Genomic DNA, 19,393 nt, shown 5'->3' with positions numbered 1-19,393 from the left:
ATATAAAATGGATTTTGTCAGACTTAAATTACTCACATATTATGTGATCAAATTTCATGATAAAACCCTTGGGCCTTATTGGATTTTATCACGTGCCCGACTGTAATGATCATCCCATAAAAGTCAAAGAGAAATTTCTTATCCCATATAACACTGGTATTTTGTAGGCTCCTGAAAAAAAGTTTGTGCAATGTTCAATATTAACATTCTACTGTGTTTTTCCATTAAATTCTGTGGTCTTCAAATGCCTCTAAATGCAACAAGTAGTCAAAGGTTAAATTGACGAGTTTTATCATGACGTCACAAACGTTGAACGCTGTAAACTGCAACGTCACAAGCGAAAATCAAAGTTCACGCTTGTGGCTGTTACTGCGGCTCTTCCATTAATATTAACTTACCCTTAGGATAAGATAGGAATTTTAAGGTATGAATCACATTTGCAGACAAGGCAAGAAGTTAAAAAATGTAAATATAAGCATTAAATCATAATTTTTGGAAGTATACACTCATAACTGCAGCGGTGTGTGCATACAAATTTTCATAACGCGCTAACGCGCGTTACTCAATTTGTATGCACACATCGCTGCAGTTATGAGTGTGTATACTTTAAAAAATCATGATTCAATGCTATAATGTAAATCCAATAACGCAACAGCAACCAAACTTTAACATTACATTTTATTACATAGAATCAGTGCACAGAATTATCAAACACAATACAGGACAAAGTGTGCATTGGTCTACCTAAAAAAACTTCATTAACAACTGGGGTGGAGCTGGTTGTAAAAATATATAATCATGCAAGTAAAATCAATGATCTAAAAATCTACAATTCTCCCCTCCATGAAAGCATGCACACTCTGTGCATTGTAGTGCATGGCTGCCTTGTTTTGATAGTTAAAAGCTGGTAGTGTTCCAAAATTCCGTTTATGAAAACGTTTAGAAATTCCCCCTCTTCAGTAGCAGCATACAGAGAGGGTCAATTCTACCTATCAACATCCCACATCCTTTATAGTATCACAGATACCATTGATCTATAAAGCAGTAATAAGACAACATCTAGTCACAAGCACACACAACTTTCATTGTTGGCTTAGCCAATCAAAATTTGATAACAAAACAAAGAACAAAATGTACAGATGTCACGAGGAAAGTACTAAAAATCTTCACCATAATAAGAAAGGAATTGTAAAGACATTCTAAAAATATTTTGCAAAACCTACGGGTATCATACTATAAAAGTAGTTGATTTAGACCTCACTGGTTTAAAATGGATGTTGGTTAAATGTTTGTCATAGGACAGTAATGATCAGTTCATACATTCCACTCTGGACAAGTAGATGATGGAAAACAGAGCTTTGTTTAAAATATAAGATTTCTACAAAACAGGAGATCTGTTGCATCAGTTTGATTTTGATGCAGGAATGTGTGGGCTTTGTTAAGGTACTAAAAACTATTAAAGAGAGGTAACTGCTTAATCAAAAAAATAAAAACGAAAAAGTCAAGGTCTGAAATATGACTAGGACATTTGTGTGTAAAAATAAAACCAAACTAGCACACGTTCTAGATCTCATACATTGTAAAATCTGATTAAATGAATTCATTTAATGACATGCAAAAAAAATCATTCTCCATTAAAATAGAATTCTGAAAACTAAGGACCAGGAGGAATGTTTGTGGAACAATTATCAGCTTGTCTAATTAGTAACTATATACTAATCAAAAAACTTAAGAGGCTACTAAAGTACGTACCATTACCAATGTATTTACCAGTAACCAGCAATAGCCAGCAGAGTTATAAGTAATTAGTACATGTACAAAATACATGTACTATATTATTAGGCGTAAAATCAACTCAAATCAATTAAAAAAGATGTAATTAAAAAGGCACATATCAAACTGTGTCAATTAATTAAGATGCATAAAGATAGGATAAAAGAACCTTCTCCCTTTTTTTTTTAATCTCATGCAGAAAAAAAAATTAATTCTGCCTCAAGGGCAGGCAACAGTTGGAATAGTAAAAATTTACAAGCTTTTTGATATTAGATACCAAGTGTCATTGAACTGAACTAAAAAAAATTGTTTTGCAGCCGCCCGAAGAAATCCTACCAAAGTCTGCAACATTTACATAAAGACAGCAACATCACGGCATTCATCAATCAACGACTGGTCGTGGTGCAGCTAGTAATTAAACCATGATGGAAAGACTGGCTTTCATTGATGGAATTTTTGATAGATATTCTGGTAGATGTAGATGTAGGGGGCGACACATTAGAGTCCTGACCTCTTCAAATGTCTTTCCGCCATTCTTTCTCGTCGTGTTCACTGGGCCGAATAAATTCGTCCCCTGGATCATCATCATCTGCATAAAAATGCACGAAAAAACACATTTACTGAGTTATCTCGACGTTTATTTTATTCCGTTACATAATGCAATCTCTTTCATCTACTATGGCCTGGAATCTGAATGAGGAAAATTAATGGCTTAAATTGTGAAGGAGAAGCCTATTTATTTTCATCATTTAGTTAAATGACAACACTAAAGCTAACGGGATGCAGGTAATGAAATCTGCAAAAAGACGAATAGCGAATTGAATAAGTCTTCCATGTGGCCTCCTTTTGTTGACATCTTTAAACTAAAGGCCATTATAAATTTACACATCAATAAATTTAAATCAATTTGCAAATGAAAGACAGCTATATGAATTCTAACAATTAATTCATAGATAAAACCTGGTCAGGATGGAATAAAACTGCCAGAACTGATCTCTTTTTATTAACGTGGTGTGATAGAGTTTAACGCGATGTAGATCCAGTGCAGAGGAGTGAATTAAACATCAATCATCCATTTATAATGGTACAACAATTCACTCATGGTTTTTTTTTTCTTTCAAATATTCATGTCAGCAGAAAAAACCTTTTTTTTAAAGCCATAGGTGCTCAATGGTCATCATGTATTTTTGACCACCCCTATGTACTATAAAGTATCATGTATTTTATAGTAATGGGGTGATAAAAAAAAAGATAAAAAGATCTGGGTTTTGCCAGAGAAATAGGAGTAATAAAAATACATTCAATACTGTGGAATCATTATTGTTTGTGGGGGGCCAAAGTTCATGGCTTTGGCTGGTAACCCTTGCCCACGAATCTACATCCCATGAATGTACTGTAAATTCCTTATTTTACACAAGTATTTAATTCCTCGAGTCTGCTGTTTTGCATCAAAACCGCGTGAATATGAAATCATGAGCAACATATTTCTGTTATAATTTCATAGAGTTCAAAACTTGCTGAAAAATAAAAGCGAGATTATAAAGTTTGCAATAGTTGATTATCACAATTTTACGCTGATATTAATTCCTCGCATTTAATAAGGAAGCTACAGTTTATATATGCATATGTTTAATATTAAGTCCTCACAAACCAGGAAATTTTTGGCTACCCACGAAAATTGACCATCACGAATAAAAATGATTCCACAGTATGTCATACTGATAATTGGTCTTTTTTTCTAAATAAATTCAATATATTGAGAGCCTGGGCACTTACTCCAAATCCATGATTAGAGTTTGAATTCATAGATTTAAATTCTGAATTAAAACTTAAATTTATTTTGAATTTCAACAATCCCTCCCCCTACTGACCCTCCTCCTCGGACACGCCCCCCTTACTGACCCTCCTCCTCCTCGGACACGCCCCCCTTCAGGTTGATGGCGTCAAGACGCTCCATGATATCATCCACCATCTCATCATCTTCCACGAAATCCACACCAGTGTACGCCTTGCTGGCCACACAGAAGTCTATGAACCTGTACACAAGTGATGTAGATCAGTAATTGTCGGCTGAGCTGCTTCACACAATAACAAGGTATACCTTTAATTCCATTCTGTACCCTTTTTTTCCCCTCTTGCTGACTTTTTGTCAGCAAAACTTTACCGAACTGTTATAACATTGGAACTGTAGCAGATGAACATATCAAGTTTGGCCACACGTTTAACTAATCATGCCTTTTTAAATGTACTGAAATCATTGACCACAGTTGGTCTGTTTGTCTGTAATATATATAAACTGTATACCAACTTAATTTTATGTGGCACAGTGCTAGTAGCCTCCTTGGTGTGAATATTTTTAACTGCCAATCATTGTTTTAATATGATTTTATTATAATATATAAGTGTAATATACCCGGTAAGTTTTAATATAGATTTCAAAACATCTATCTAGGGTTGGTCACTAGAATTATTCACTGCAAATGAAGCTTTTCGAATAAAAGTTGGTTTACCATTTGTTCATAGCCACCCAATCGTAAAGGATCACACAACAACTTCACCAAGATCAACATTTTAGCTTTCCATCTTGTTAAATCACATTAATGGTACGGTATGTTCAGGAACTATCATAACTATTCGCATCAAACCTACCGGTAGTCAAGTCGGGGATATTTGTATTAATATAAAAAAAAAAGAACACATGGTACCGATAATCTTTTTTTTTATGACTTGTTGTTTTGTGTGATGTCATAGTTAAAATTTCTAGTACTTTCAAGTCAGGGAGGCTACATAGTGCTGAGTTAATTCCCATATTACAATCAGTAAATACAGTGTACCAAGTTCTTACCCCTTCCAGTACTTGTCCTGGGAGAGAGTATTTGCCAATGGGTCCCCTATTACAATCAGTAGGTACCGAGTACTTACCCCTTCCAGTACTTGTCCTGGGAGAGAGTATTTGGGTCCCCTATTACAATTAGTAAGGCTTTGGCACGGGTTAAGGTCACATTTAGTCTCTACAAGCAAAATCAATCACATTAACTCATAATGATGAAATTCCAATAAAAGTAATAAATGGAGAAGCATCCAGAGTATAAAAATCATATAAAGCACAAAGTAAAACATGAAAGAGTGACCAGTCCTTCGCAGGATTTGAGAGCCGGGTATTTACCTTTGGGTTCCTGAGGAAGCCCAGGTTGTGTTTGAAGTCGAGGGAGAGGTACTCTGGGTTACATCGGACGGTGGACACGATGATAATCAGTCTCTCCTGACCCTGAAACTCCTCCACAGAGCCCACGTCTATGTCCTCAAACTTACCCTTCTTCAGCAGCTGCCGAATCTTCTGGACCTGTTGTCGAGAAAAATGAATGTAAGTGATTGTTTTTTTAGAATTACACACACAAGATTTAAGTAAAGAAAAATTTGTTTTTTGTTCATCTTTTAATGTGAATTACATGTACTTTCTTTTAAACAAAAGCATTCCTATAAAAAACAAAAAAATTTACAAATAATTAATTCAATGTAAATTTAGCTATAGGTTTTTAAAAAAAAAATTTCTATTTTCCATTAAGACCTACTAGTATATGAGTCCCATTTCTGTAACCAATTTTCTATGTGTGGTAGTGACATTAAGCTTACATTATATTAAGAGTAACAACAACCATTACCTGTTTTCTGTAAGGAGTAATGATCCCTATCTGCTGCTGTTTTATCTGCATGCCCCCCTTCTTCTCTATCAGTAACTTCCTCACGTAACTGAACACCACAGCTGCCTCCTCGGGGTTAAAGAACGACGGACTTCTCTCCTCCCTCTGGTCTTTTCCTGTGACCCCATGAAAAATTATGGGGACCTTTTTGTTGGGCAGTTCCTCCCACCCACATAAACAGGTTCTTATACCTTCATCAGCTTGCGGCATAAGCTCTCCGTCATAAAATGTCTCATTGGGATAGTGTAAAATGGCAGGGTGGGAGCGATAGTTTCTCAACAGTTTGGTGATTATTCTGTTGTCATAGTGATCGGCTGGCCCATCCTTGATCCCTTTGCGTTGGTACACCTGTACTTGGTTCATGTATCTCTCCAATAGAGATATTCCTGATCGTAAAAAAAGAAATTAAATTTTAAATAAAAGAGATATTAGAATGGAAATCCAATTCAAAACAAACCTTAAGAATCTGCCACTGGTTCACAAGAAAATTTTAAATAATATCTACCGATAATTGTAATTGTTGACAAAATTTTCAATTTGTTATATACATGTACCTTGATAAATGAAGTTTAGACTTCCTCTTGTGAACTAAAGTGATCCAACATGTAATCACAAGTATAATCACCCAGTGTTTCCCTTACCTAGGTCGTACTCCTGGGCTATGGGGGACCTCAGGATTGGTCCTAGCTGTTGGGGGTCCCCCGCCAGCACTAACTGACCACAGTGGATCCCGGGGTCTATGGTCAGTATCCCTGCCACCGCTATCAGGGCCTCGGGCTCTATAGCCTGACCTGACTCATCAATGAAGACATGAGTGAAGTGACCGACAGGGAAATTAGCTGAGGCCAATCTGTGAAAACAGAAAGAGTTAGCAAGGCTTTACACTCTAAATAACATCCCAAGTTTCTTTCTCAGTAAGATGTTATTCAAACTATTATTCATATCATTGATTTGACACTTAACAGAACACCATGTATGATCAGAATTCTAATCAACAATAGCACAAAACTACTGATACTCATACTTTGTTAAAACATTTTAAAAACTTTGCATATCAAACAATGTTAATTGACTGCATGAAGGTGGTTCTCAACAGTATAAGCAATATTTTATGAAACCTGGGAATAAAAATGATTTTCACGGCTGATGTGTGACGTGTATTGTGGTGTCTGACATTGTCTTAGGGATGATCTGTGCCACATGTTTGTGGTTTACCAAGCCCCACCTACCTCCCCGCGGTAGTCAGTGTGGTGATGATCACGCGGTACGTCTTGAGCTGGTCCACGTCGGGAAAGTAGTACTGACCACTCATCTTGCTGTAGTTACAGCAGTCTTTGATCTTCTCCGACACATTCATCCAAGCCCGGGAGGCAGCGTTTAGACGTAGCAGCTGCTTCTTGGCAACGATTTTACTGTTGAGAATCCGCTCTGCCAGTAAATCAGCAGCACTGTTGGAGGGAGCACAAGCCAAGATGTGAGAATCTGACTGGAACTTATGAATCTAAACAAATAAATCAAAACATACCATAATACAACACGTAGAATAGCAGGATACATGCAATGTAAAACAAATGGATTCTCATCACTTCTAACTACAAAAGTATAATGTTGGAGCTGCAAAATTGAAGTTGGCAAGAACATGTATATTTAAAAAATTAGACATTAAAAATCATGGAGAGCAGCCAGTGTGACAATAAACCCTTTCCACCATTATATCATACCTGGAGTAGAGCCTCTACAATGGTGACCGTTTTCCCTGTCCCTGGGGGTCCAAACACAATGTATGGGGCAGGGCGGGAGGTTCCTTTCACAATGTTAGTCACTGCCAGCTGTTGTTCTCTATTAGACTCTATCTTTGCGTCAAAGAACCTGTTTATATTTATGCAAATATGTACATTGTATATATTTTGAATGAATTACAGAAGTACTGAAAAACTATTCAACCTTGAACTTGCCTAGAATGTTAACCTAGAGAAAACTTCTACGATACAATGTATTGATACAGTATTGTCAATTTTCTTGAATTCTGTTGGACAAATCCGTGTTTAGCATACTGACAACAAAGTTTATTTGACTACACATTTACATGTAAATACTGTAAATTCCTTATTTTACAAGAACTTAATTTTGCAATTCCATTGTTTTGTATCAAATCGTGACAATATATAATTGCAATCACCAATGTTTTGCTATAATTTACTTTACTTCAAAACTGTCTGAAAAAGAAAAGTGAGATATTAAAATCCATGAGGGTTGTCTCTCGTGATTTTACGTGGAAATTAATTCCTCGCGCTTAAATAGAAATCTACAGTAATTCAGCTCAGGCTTTTAAAAGGACCAAAAATTTAACATTTCTAGCTATGTAAAATGTGATTGGTGAATTAAACTATTGCAGCTACTAAAATTATTTCCCCTTTTGATAATTGACACATACTTCCTGTTGGGTGGGAGGGAATACATGGTCCGTGTGCAGATATTGCTGGGGGTAGGGAACAGTAGACTCTCCAGTCCCTCCTCCTCGGCCAGTTCACAGGCGCGGTACTGAAGCTTCAGGGGCAGGCGGTTAAAGTTGAAACGCACATTGAACTTACTCTTATTGACAAAGCTAGACACAAAACTGAAAGGGAAACCACATAGGAGAAAGTTGTCTCCCATTTAATGTCAGCAAGGTTGTAAAACTATAATAACTATACTTCTATCAGCTGTATTTAACAAAACAATCAATGACTTTAGAGTTAACCTTCGAAAGTTTTAATGATAGTCTTTGAAATATGTGAAGGAATATTTCTCATGTGGGTTAAGGTATAAATAATCAGCCACATTCACCGAATATTCATTATTCATGTTTCAGAGAAATAAATTGTCCTTCTTTATTCAGGACAAGACTTGTTACCTAGGATGGAATCCCAGGGCCACCTCTTTCAGATAAACTTCGTGGACATAGCCCTGGTATTCTTTGCGACTGTTCCCTGACCAAACGTAGAGATGATCCCCCCTCAGGACGGACGGTCTGTTCTCAGCCAGTCCTGGCACCTACCAAAACAATGAATGTCATAGATAATATGGGTGTCCATTAATCTGTGTTCATTTACACATACTACTGTATGCAAGGTTATTTTTGCCCTAACATATATGTGGTTAAAGAGAAGTAACTAAGTCTTGCAGTTTCCAACTAAGCCTGTTAGCCCACACTTTCAATGAGAGCCAATGGGGCTAATATACATCTGGAGTAAAAAATTCCCTATATACAGTATTTTGTAATGTTATATAATGTATTAAATTTCTTTTCGACATCATGGGCGACAAAACACTCTAGGGTTTTCCTGACACTTTGGGAAAAACATTCTGGTATATTGCCCTAAAGGCATGGTATATTTACATGTATGTTATTAATATATATAACATTTTTAAACAAATCAAAATCAGTTTAAGAATATATCAACCTCATTAACAAGTTTATTTTAATTATTAATGAATCTTCATAACTTACAAATCGACGTTTGTAAAATGTCGATTGGTGCCATTAATAAGTAGATAATTTTTTTTTATAATAAACAATTAAGGTGGAATAACACATCATCACAAAATGGCTGACCTCTTTTTTTATTTTTATTCAAAGGATTTTATTGACCATAAATGTAAATTACTTCATAGCTGAGTGGATAAAGTGTCGGACTTGTGATTCGCACATCACAAGTTAGAATCAATAGGGTCTTTTATTGTTACTTATCAAATTGAATTTTTTAGATAATCATTTTTTATCCCCAAGCTACAAATTTTTTCGTTATTTGACATATATATAGTTAATTTATCATTATATCTTTCATAACTAAATAATTTACCGGTACTGTTAATTTGAGTGACTTTTTCCAGGTGTGTTATTCCACCTTAAAGTAAGTTCTGGATAGCAGACGCTCTCCAATCATTTTTATTTTCGAGGAACTGTTTTTGTTTGCTTAGCTAAATTTTGAACCTGATGTAATTTATATGCAGAATTCTTGCATGTTAAGGTGAAATAACAGTTTCAGGAGGGCAAAATAACTGTTTACTTGGAAATATAACTGGTTCCAGGAGGGCAATATAGCTTTTACTGGTGTGAATCAGCAATTTTCAGGGCATAGGAATAAAATTATCTCATTTGTGACACAATGAGAAAACTTTAAAAAATGTTATATATATAATGTATAATACATGTATTTCTTTAATACAAACATGAAGTGCATTCCTTAATTAAAGTAAGACAAAATACATGTGCAGCTCTATATTTTAAAATTTGTTTGTAAAGTTGAGGGTATGAACATTGTACATATATGAACATTGTACATATACACGCACCTCAAGCAGTAGCAGGTTGCGTTGTTTTGTCATTGGAGCGTCCTTCATGTCGTACCGCCTGATGTCTACCTCCATCTGTAACTCCTCAATGTTCATCAACATACTGAACTTTTTCTGGTATGTATTTTTATTCAAAGGTTTTTCTAATATAGTTCTGAAAGTGAAAAATAAACAACTTGTGATTTAGTCATACCTTTTGGAAATAAATGTATGTATACATGTACATGTACATTGTATGTACAAACAGAATAATGTTACAGAATAATTTATTTATAGCAAAGACAACTATTTAAGTTATATAAAAGGAAGGAAGTTCATATTTGTAAAGTAATGACAACAACCACAACAATTAAAGATGACGATTCTAGATCATGTACATGTAGATGTTTCCTTTCCATAAATCATACAAATTACAAGATTAAATATATTAAATAGAATTTACAAACAAAATATCACAAAGTTTTGTGATATGTAGTTTTTCATTAAAAAAAAGTCAAATACTGTAGACGTACTTTTGTCCGCGTGGTATTAATTTACGCTATGAACGTGGGCACAAATTTTCCGCGGAATTTTTTCCCAGTGTACTTAAAGTGCATTTTGGAATGAAATTTTGAAATTGCATTACATGTCATTGAATAAGGATAATCCGAAGTTACTACATTATATAAATTAACACTTGCATGTACGTGTACCCAATGTATATCGTTTTTATCTATGCAAACTGGGTTAATTTGTATTAAGAATTCACATAATAAATAATTTAATCTCCTAAAGATTTGAATTTTCTGCAAATTTACTTGCATGAAATTTAAACTTCTCCCAGCTTGAGATAACGGCACGTGTCAGACGACAAATAGCCCCAAGCAGGTCTGTCTTTCAATGACCCAATTAACTACACGCTAAGACCCGTGTTTTTACTGCAATTTTTAGATCCCTTTGTGCTCTGACTTTAAATTGATAAAACTGATCAACTCATAATTTAAATATTCATCATGTGGTGTCTCACAAGACGATTTTAGCCAGCCTCGTAACATCTTGACGGCTAACTAATGACTACCGACCAGTGCATAACCGATAATTACTGTTCACTGTGAACAGTTCTTACAATTTAAGTCCAAAGTTGGACAAATTCTTGGTAATGAAAATCGCTCAGAACTGAATTTAATGATAATTTAATAATAATTATTCAAATGATTTTTTTTCATTCAAAGAATCCGCGTAAATATTTACCTGCGGATTAAATTGATATTGTGATTCCTCGGAATTATGACCCCGTGGAAAAAAATACGTCTACAGTAATATCTATTTCACATGTATAAATTCCTTTTAGCAATTGTCATTGCACAAAAACATTTCCATTCTGAATACATTTTCTGCTTTTTACATAGTTCAACAAATTCACTACACACATGTAACACAGAGAATTATCTTCTTAAAATGAGTAAGATAGTTTTTGTCATTCTTATACCATAGTCTACCATACCTGGCAGTTGTCATTTCAAGTTTCTCGGCCTGGTTCTTACACAGCGATGTCTTAAATCGGCGGTTGATCATTGTCCTCATCTGGCGTGAGACAAGGTATCTCCCCAGAGACAAGGAGCGCTTCAGGTTATCCTCTATTAATCTGAAATAAAGAACCATACACATGATGATATACACTATACGTGGATTACTATATATAGGTCAAGATCTAGTAAATGATTCCAGATTGTCTTTTTGGTGCTAGAACATTTATGACGTCATAATTGATTTTGATGAATCTTTTCCCGTATTTTAAGGCTTTAAAGGAATTATGTAGAAAAAAAACAATATTTTGACATTCTATATTTAATCACGTGAAAAGTAATCCGGTACCTATATTCAATTTGACATCATTTTAAAGAGGAGGTCAAAAGCTTGTTTAATGCCGTTTTTGGAGAGACTGTAGGCATTCTAGATATATTTCATAGGTCAAACATAGGTAATCACAGATTACAAAGCTCACCGAGACGAGACATCACCCTTATGAGACTTCACCTTTACGAGACCACCTTTATCATATTAAATGAAAATCATACTTTATGATCTTGGATATTCATGGTTTCTGTTTTGACACAATATCATATATCATCTGTTAAAACATTGTATGATAATCATATGTTCATATGTTAATCAATACAATAATATAAAATTAAATATTGCATCCTATCATATTTACAACATATATCATATAATACAATAAAATACCATAATAACCAATGATGAGATATGATATTGTAACTTATGATATGACATTGTATTGTGTTATACGTTATTGTATTTGATCACATAATACAATAGCATAATATATAAAACAATATAGCATTACATTACAATATCATACTACATATTACATCATAACATTGAAACATATGATATTATATTGTATAATATAGTATTATATTGTATGATACTGTATCATTTTTGAAACATAACATGATATTGTATCATATGATACAATATAATTTGATACAACATTGTATCATATCAAATGATACAATATTATGTGATAAAGTAAAATATATAATACATCATTATATTATACATATTGTATCATATGATACAATAATATATTTTACAAAATCATACAATATAATTTCATGTGATGTGATAATATATCATATTATAAACCAATATCATATTATACAATATCGTATGATACAATATTTTATAATATTACAGTATCATATTATACAATTTCATGTGATATAATTCTATATTTCAGAAACTTATATCATATTATACAATATCGTATTATACAATATTATAGAATATACAATATTGTATCATTGGATACAATATTATATTTTGCAATATCTTATGTAATAGTATCATGTGATAAAATAATAAATTAATAATACAATATAATATTATACAATATTGTATCATAATATACAATTATACTATACATAACGATATCATATTACAATATCATAACATAAAATATCAAAAAAATTGATACAATATCATATCGTATCATATAACTTTTTTATAATATTACATATGATATTATTTTGTATCATATTAAACAATATTGTTTCATACCATACAATACTATATCATAGGAATCATGTTATATCATTTATCAACAAACACATCTATCTATCGAGCAGGTTTGAATGAGGTAGGAGATTTCTTTAGCATCCTTGATAATGGAGATCAGGCTCTGCATCTGAAGCAACCCCTGCGTTTCATTTATAATATAGTTAAATCAACTATGCAAGCTATCATCTATAAAACATGTGACCTGTTCCAAAAAAACTAAACCTCATCCAGCATCTGAAACCTATGGCTCAGATTCAGCATTCAAGCCTGTCAGGTGCATCAGTATACATAAGAAGCATCTCGATGCAAGTTTGGTGAAGTTCAGACCAGTAATAAGTAAGATATCATCATCAGAGGGCACTAGCAATTAAAACCTTAACCTGCTCCAGCATCTGCAACCTATGGCTCAGATTCAACATCTATGCCTGTCAGGTGCATCTGTATCATAAGACACACCATTCATTTAAGTTTGGTGAAGTTAGGACCTGTAATAACTAAGATATATTTTTTAGCATCCTTGATAATGGAGATCAAGCTCTGCATCTGAAGCTTCCTCTGTGATTCATTCATATTACAGTTTAATCAACTATGCAAGTTTGAAATAGTACCATTATCTATTAAACATGTGACCTGTTCCAAAAAACTTAACCATATCCAGCATCTGAGACTCAGCATTCAAGCCCGTCAGGTGCATCAGTATCATAAGACGCACCATCCATGAAAGTCTGGTGTAGTTAGGACAAGTAATAACTAAGATATAATCATCAGAGGGCACCAGCTCTAAAAACCTTAACCTCCTCCAGCATCCGAAACCTATGTCTCAGACTCAGCATTCAAGCCTGTCTGGTGCATCAGTATCATTAGACGCACCATCCATGGAAGTCTGGTGAAGTTAGGACAAGTAGTAACTAAGATATAATCATCAGAGGGCACCTGCATCAAAAACTTTAACCAGCTCTATAAACCTTAATCTCCTTCAGCATCTGTAACCTATAGCTCAGATTCAGCATGCAAGCCTGCCTGGTGCATCAGTATCATAAGACACACCATCAATGCAAGTTTGGTGAAGTACGGACCAGCAGTAACTTAGATATTGCTATCAAAGGGCACCTGCAACAAAAACTTTAACCTGCTCCAAAAACCTTAACCTCCTCCAGCATCCGAAACCTATAGCTCAGATTCAGCACTCAAGCCTGTCTGGTGCATCAGTATCATAAGACACATCATCCATGCAAGTTTGGTGAAGTACGGACCTGTAGTAACTTAGATATTGCTATCAAAGGGCACCTGCAACAAAAACTTTAACCTGGTCCAACAACCTTAACCTCCTCCAGCATCTGAAATTTAGAACTCAGATTCAGCATCCAAGTCTTTCAAGTCCATAAGTAGGTCCAGATGCATCATCCATGCAAGTTTGGTGAAGATAGGACATGTAATAGCTTAGATACAGGACCTGCAACAAAAACTTTAACCAGGTCCGGACGCCGACGCCGACACCGACGCCGAGGGTATAGCATAAGCTTAAATGGACAAAAGTCTGAGATTTGTTACTTTTATCCTTCATATTTCATAGAAAATGGTTGTTTAAAACATGATTTTTCATTGAGTTTACCAAAAATTTAAGTACTGGTATACCCTATGAAACAAAGCTATTGTTATGAAGCATCATTGAAAGAATTTATACCTTGAATTTCATAAACCTGTAGGCACCTTTCATTCACTAGATCTTGACCTTAATCAACATGGGTGTAGATATTTTTCATCAAATCATTTTTCATCCATGGCCTGGTACAGACCCTGAAACGTTCTACTATCCCACTTGAAGGGTAAGTGAAGGGTGAGTGCACTCTGAGAGAAGGAAGAACACATGCTGAATGGAAGTTGGTGAGCGCTTATAAATGGTAAGCAAATGCAGACTGCAAACAGGCAAAACATAAGCGCAAAGTGAGTGGTGAACGCACGGTGAATGATATGTGAACCCAAGATGGATGTTTTACTCGGAGTGCCTCGGGAGTTATCATTACAATGGTTTCATCAGTAATCAGGAAAATTTAACCTTAAAAAATTAAACTTAATGTATGTATTGCTATCAGCCCTAATATAATATAATCTGATTGAAAGATAAGTGAACGCTGAAAGAACAGTAAGTGCAAGGTGAACACTTTGTGAATGCACTGTGAGCGCTTTGTGAATGCACTGTGAGCGCTTTGTGAACACACTGTGAGCACTTTATGAACACACTGTGAGCGCTTTGTGAACGCACTGTGAGAGCTTTGTAAATGCACTGTGAGAGCTTTGTAAATGCACTGTGAGAGCTTTGTAAATGCACTGTGAGAGCTTTGTAAATGCACTGTGAGAGCTTTGTAAATGCACTGTGAGAGCTTTGTAAATGCACTGTGAGAGCTTTGTAAATGCACTGTGAGAGCTTTGTAAATGCACTGTGAGAGCTTTGTAAATGCACTGTGAGAGCTTTGTAAATGCACTGTGAGAGCTTTGTAAATGCACTGTGAGAGCTTTGTAAATGCACTGTGAGAGCTTTGTAAATGCACTGTGAGAGCTTTATGAACACACTGTGAGCACTTTGTGAACGCACTGTGAGCGCTTTGTGAACACACTGTGAGCGCTTTGTGAACGCGCTGTGAGCGCTTTGAGCACAGTGAGCGTGAAAGGAGCAGAGAGGGAGAGGGAGCGGAAGCGAATGCATGGTGAACACAAGGAAATTGGGAAAGTAGAACGTTTCAGGGACTGCAAATATATATTCATTGTCAGAGACAAAGTTATCACTAATACAACCATTATGATCACTGAAAATAATAATTCTGTTTGTGCATGTACTTTATAAAAATATACTGTTTATCTGTTTGTACTTCATTGATAAAAATGTCATTTTGTTCATACTTTGGAGGTTTAACACCTGGTACAGCTTCCATCGTCTCACGATACTCCGCTACTCTGGTCGGAGGTTTGTATGGAGAGGTCGGCTTTAACTCCTCTGTGATGTCACTGACACACTTGGCGTTCAGGAAGCGGATGATGTGGAATTCCTTCGCCGACGATCGACGGAAGTGGAAGGCGATGGGGACATGGAATGTACCCAGACCTCTGGCACAGGCACTCACCTCAATGACGTAATGGCTTCCTACAAAATCCGATTCACAGAAAAAACAATTAAAATTTTGGGCCAAAACACAATTACATGTAATATAGCTGCAGAACTGTTGCTCTCCGGGAAAAAAAATATTGACAGACCGGAGAGCTACAGGGCCACCCATTGAAAAATTGTATATTTATTGCGCAGAAAAACGTGCGCTAGTTTTGGACTGATTAACCTTATTTATACGCAAATTCTGTGAAAACAATTCATCATGCAATTTACTACTGATATCGCCTCTTTATTTGCCTCAGACTTTCATCGAAACAAGCTACCGACCTCGGAAAATCAAGTATGTTGAATTTTCATTGAGATCGAGAGTCGCCATTTTTACATGTAAACAAAGTGCACCACATGAATTTACGGGACTGGTGATGGTGTTTAAAAGACTATCCGAGGCAAGTGAACAGACGATATCAGTAGTAAATTGCATGAAGAATTTAATGGTACTAATTGTTTTCACAGAATTTGCGTATAAATAAGGTAAATCAGTCCAAAACTAGCGCACGTTTTTCTGCGCAATAAATATACAATTTTTTCAATGGGTGGCCCTGTAGCTCTCCGGTCTGTCAATATTTTTTTTCCCGGAGAGTGACAGTTCTGCAGCTACATGTAATATGGTCTTAGCTCTTCTTATTTCTTTAGTACAATACAGAACCTACCGGTAGTACTTTCACCACATAGCTAGCTTCCCTTGTCTCTTTAATGTACATACATGTACAAGTGTGTCACTTATTTCAAACTGACATATTTTGACTTTTTAAGTCAAAATTCATTATACCTAAACATAAATCTCACATTTTTTAGGAAGGATATTTCACCATTCACTAATTAACGACATTAACTGCTTTTTCATCAACAAGCAGAAATCTTCCACTTCTTAATTGCATTTACACATAATGCCATGACCTTACATTAACCAACGGAAACCTACCACTGTTTATGGACACAGCCTGTCGCCCCTCCGTCATTTTCTTGGCGTCGTCCAGCTTAAACACCCTCATCCTCTTCAGCATCTCACAGTGTAACAGCTGCACCACCTCCGGGGTGTGGTTCTCCACCCTCAGGCTCATGGTCCTCTCAGTGTTCTCCTGGATCTGAATGTGGTACGTCCCATTCAGGTACTCGGCATTCTCCCCAATAATGGCTATACCTTCTCTGTCTTTTACCAAATACTCCCTTCAAAAAGAAAACAGACTAACATGCATATCAATACTAAAAGTAAACAATGAGCTATCTTTTTTATCACGTAATACATAGACTTTTTTATAGAAATCTAATGGGCTTACTATAATCTTATCATATATCATTGAGAGACAAACAAAAGAAGAGACAAGTCATAGAAAGTGCAAAAATGATAAACATAATTTTAAAATGATTTTAATCTGATATTTTGATAAAACATTATCAGAATCAGTTAGACACATACTGTAGATGTATTACATTTAACTGTATTTTTGATGGAAAACGGCATTTGCTAAATCAAGTACATTGCCAAATGTAAAATATATAAGTAGATAAATACTCCGGTAGGTACATTCAGAAATGCACTAAATCAAATCCACGCTAACTTGTTGTAAAAACATATTCCGCCAAATAGCGTACACGCCAAATATAATAAGTTTACAGTAACAGATATAGATTTATCTATATAAGAACCTTTGTTTTTTTAACTCAGCAGTCATCACTCCGAGCCTGTGTTTTTTCCCCTGAGAGTGTTTTCCCATCTCCACTGATGAGGTGGATCGAGCACCACAAATCTTGCACTCATAGTAGTTGCCAACTCTCTTGATGTGCTCAGAGTCCATCCCTGACTGGGCCTGTCCCAGAGGTAGACTACTGGCTGAGGTTCGATGAACAATGTCTGGGGCTGGCGAGGATTCGTGACTGGTGATGGGGGAGGGGGAGTAACTGCGATTGATGACCACATGCTGATTGACGGCTACCTGACCAAACCTTTTGTGGTGAGGACTCCGTCTGTTTGATCTACCTACATATCCATCACTGTTGTTGTTCTGGTTTCTTGCTACTATAGAATAAATGGAAACAACTACATGTATTTAAAAAAAAGTTCCTTAATCCTAATTAAAAACAAATCTGTATAATGGTATAAAAATCATCAAGACAAGACAATCATCAAGACAATATTTCAATATAAATATTTGAAAGCAACAAGGTATCTGTCAGTCAATAAATACGGCTTTCTTCCAATTAAATGAATACATGATTGCATTTTCTACATGTACTGATTTACTGTGCAAAACCTCAACATTTCATATTTCTTGCTGTATTTTACCACAGTAATTGTTGCTTCCTTCTCTGTCCATGCTCTGTCCACACTATTAACATGTTAAGGGACCTGCAAACTACACATTTAAAGAAAAATTCTGTATAATTATTTTAAACATGCATGTATTAGAACTCTGTACCATGGGAATGCTGATCACTCTCCTTCCTGTGAGAGTTTAGATATGGCGCAGCGGCAGGACCTTTGTAAATGTGTGGGCCTCTCAGGTGAAGCCGACCACAGGTAAACAAGGCTTGAATTAGAGGTCCAAAATTCAAAGGATTTGCATTGGTATTATGTTCTCGGTATTCATTCACATAAATGTTCTGTAGCTCTTTCTTCGTCAGTCCAACAATATTGATATTTTTCTTGGCTATGAAGTCCAAAAAGTCAATCCCTTGGCTTTTCTTTTCTGCAAATGTCCTTCTTTTTGTTGACATTTTGTTCTCAAATTAAGACCATCAAATTTCATTCTGTAAAAAGGATTATAGCTACATACATGTATATATACAATGTATATACATTGCATAAGGCCTATCTGCCAAACAATTAATCACTATTTACATAAACTGATAAACAGATAAAAATCTATCATAATTTTTCTGAAATCTTTTATTAATATTTTACCTTTGCTCATTTTTCCTCGATTTTTGACACGAGATCAGAACGTTTAAAAATAAAAAGCATAAAGGTTATCTAACAGCTGATCCAAATCACAAAATACAAACCCAGCAAGCGTCTACAAATAATTTACTCCAGCTGGGATAGTTTCATTTTCAAAAAGCAAAATCATCCCGATTTTTAAATCTAAATCTAAATATAGTTTTGTCGTTACAATTTTTGGAATTTCAGTGTACTTTCATTTTGCGGGAAATTTTACTTTTATACCTTTTGCTAAAATAAGAGCTATCTCATTAGCTCGTACGTAAGATGTGTCGAGGAATACAGAATTATTTTTAAAAAGATGGTAATCAATATTTCTAAATTCTACACGACTGTTATTTCCATTATTAAACAAACTTACGATAAACAGATATTTTAAAGGATTTTGAAAGGAATAAATTAAAAGTGGAGAGTGTACAA

At 35.1% G+C, this 19,393-nt stretch overlaps 1 protein-coding gene across 4 annotated transcripts; it reads right to left on the bottom strand.

Moving 5' to 3' along the window:
• Window positions 1-659: 659 nt before the first annotated feature.
• Window positions 660-19,198, bottom strand: LOC105319269 (putative helicase MOV-10). Of its 4 annotated transcripts, none has more exons than XM_066081051.1 (17): window positions 19,039-19,198; window positions 18,453-18,783; window positions 17,683-18,052; window positions 16,958-17,202; window positions 15,771-16,011; window positions 11,293-11,433; window positions 9,810-9,963; window positions 8,368-8,507; window positions 7,909-8,091; window positions 7,196-7,343; window positions 6,704-6,975; window positions 6,116-6,324; window positions 5,436-5,860; window positions 4,940-5,116; window positions 4,696-4,784; window positions 3,676-3,809; window positions 660-2,362 (listed from the first exon to the last, which is right to left on the bottom strand). In XM_066081051.1, exons 2-17 carry the CDS (start codon window positions 18,748-18,750, stop codon window positions 2,289-2,291), a joined length of 3,300 nt encoding a protein of 1,099 aa, XP_065937123.1. In that variant the 5' UTR covers window positions 18,751-18,783; window positions 19,039-19,198; the 3' UTR covers window positions 660-2,288. The 4 variants fall into 4 exon arrangements, with proteins under 4 accessions (XP_065937123.1, XP_065937125.1, XP_065937126.1 ...); XM_066081053.1 differs by having other exon boundaries at window positions 660-2,363; window positions 3,680-3,809; XM_066081054.1 differs by having other exon boundaries at window positions 17,683-18,049.
• Window positions 19,199-19,393: the final 195 nt, after the last annotated feature.

The sequence above is a fragment of the Magallana gigas genome, chromosome 4, assembly GCF_963853765.1.
Source record: "Magallana gigas chromosome 4, xbMagGiga1.1, whole genome shotgun sequence".
NCBI classification, from domain to species: domain Eukaryota; kingdom Metazoa; phylum Mollusca; class Bivalvia; order Ostreida; family Ostreidae; genus Magallana; species Magallana gigas.
Note: the sequence above shows the minus strand (reverse complement) of the source record. Positions and strands in the feature narration are given on the sequence as shown.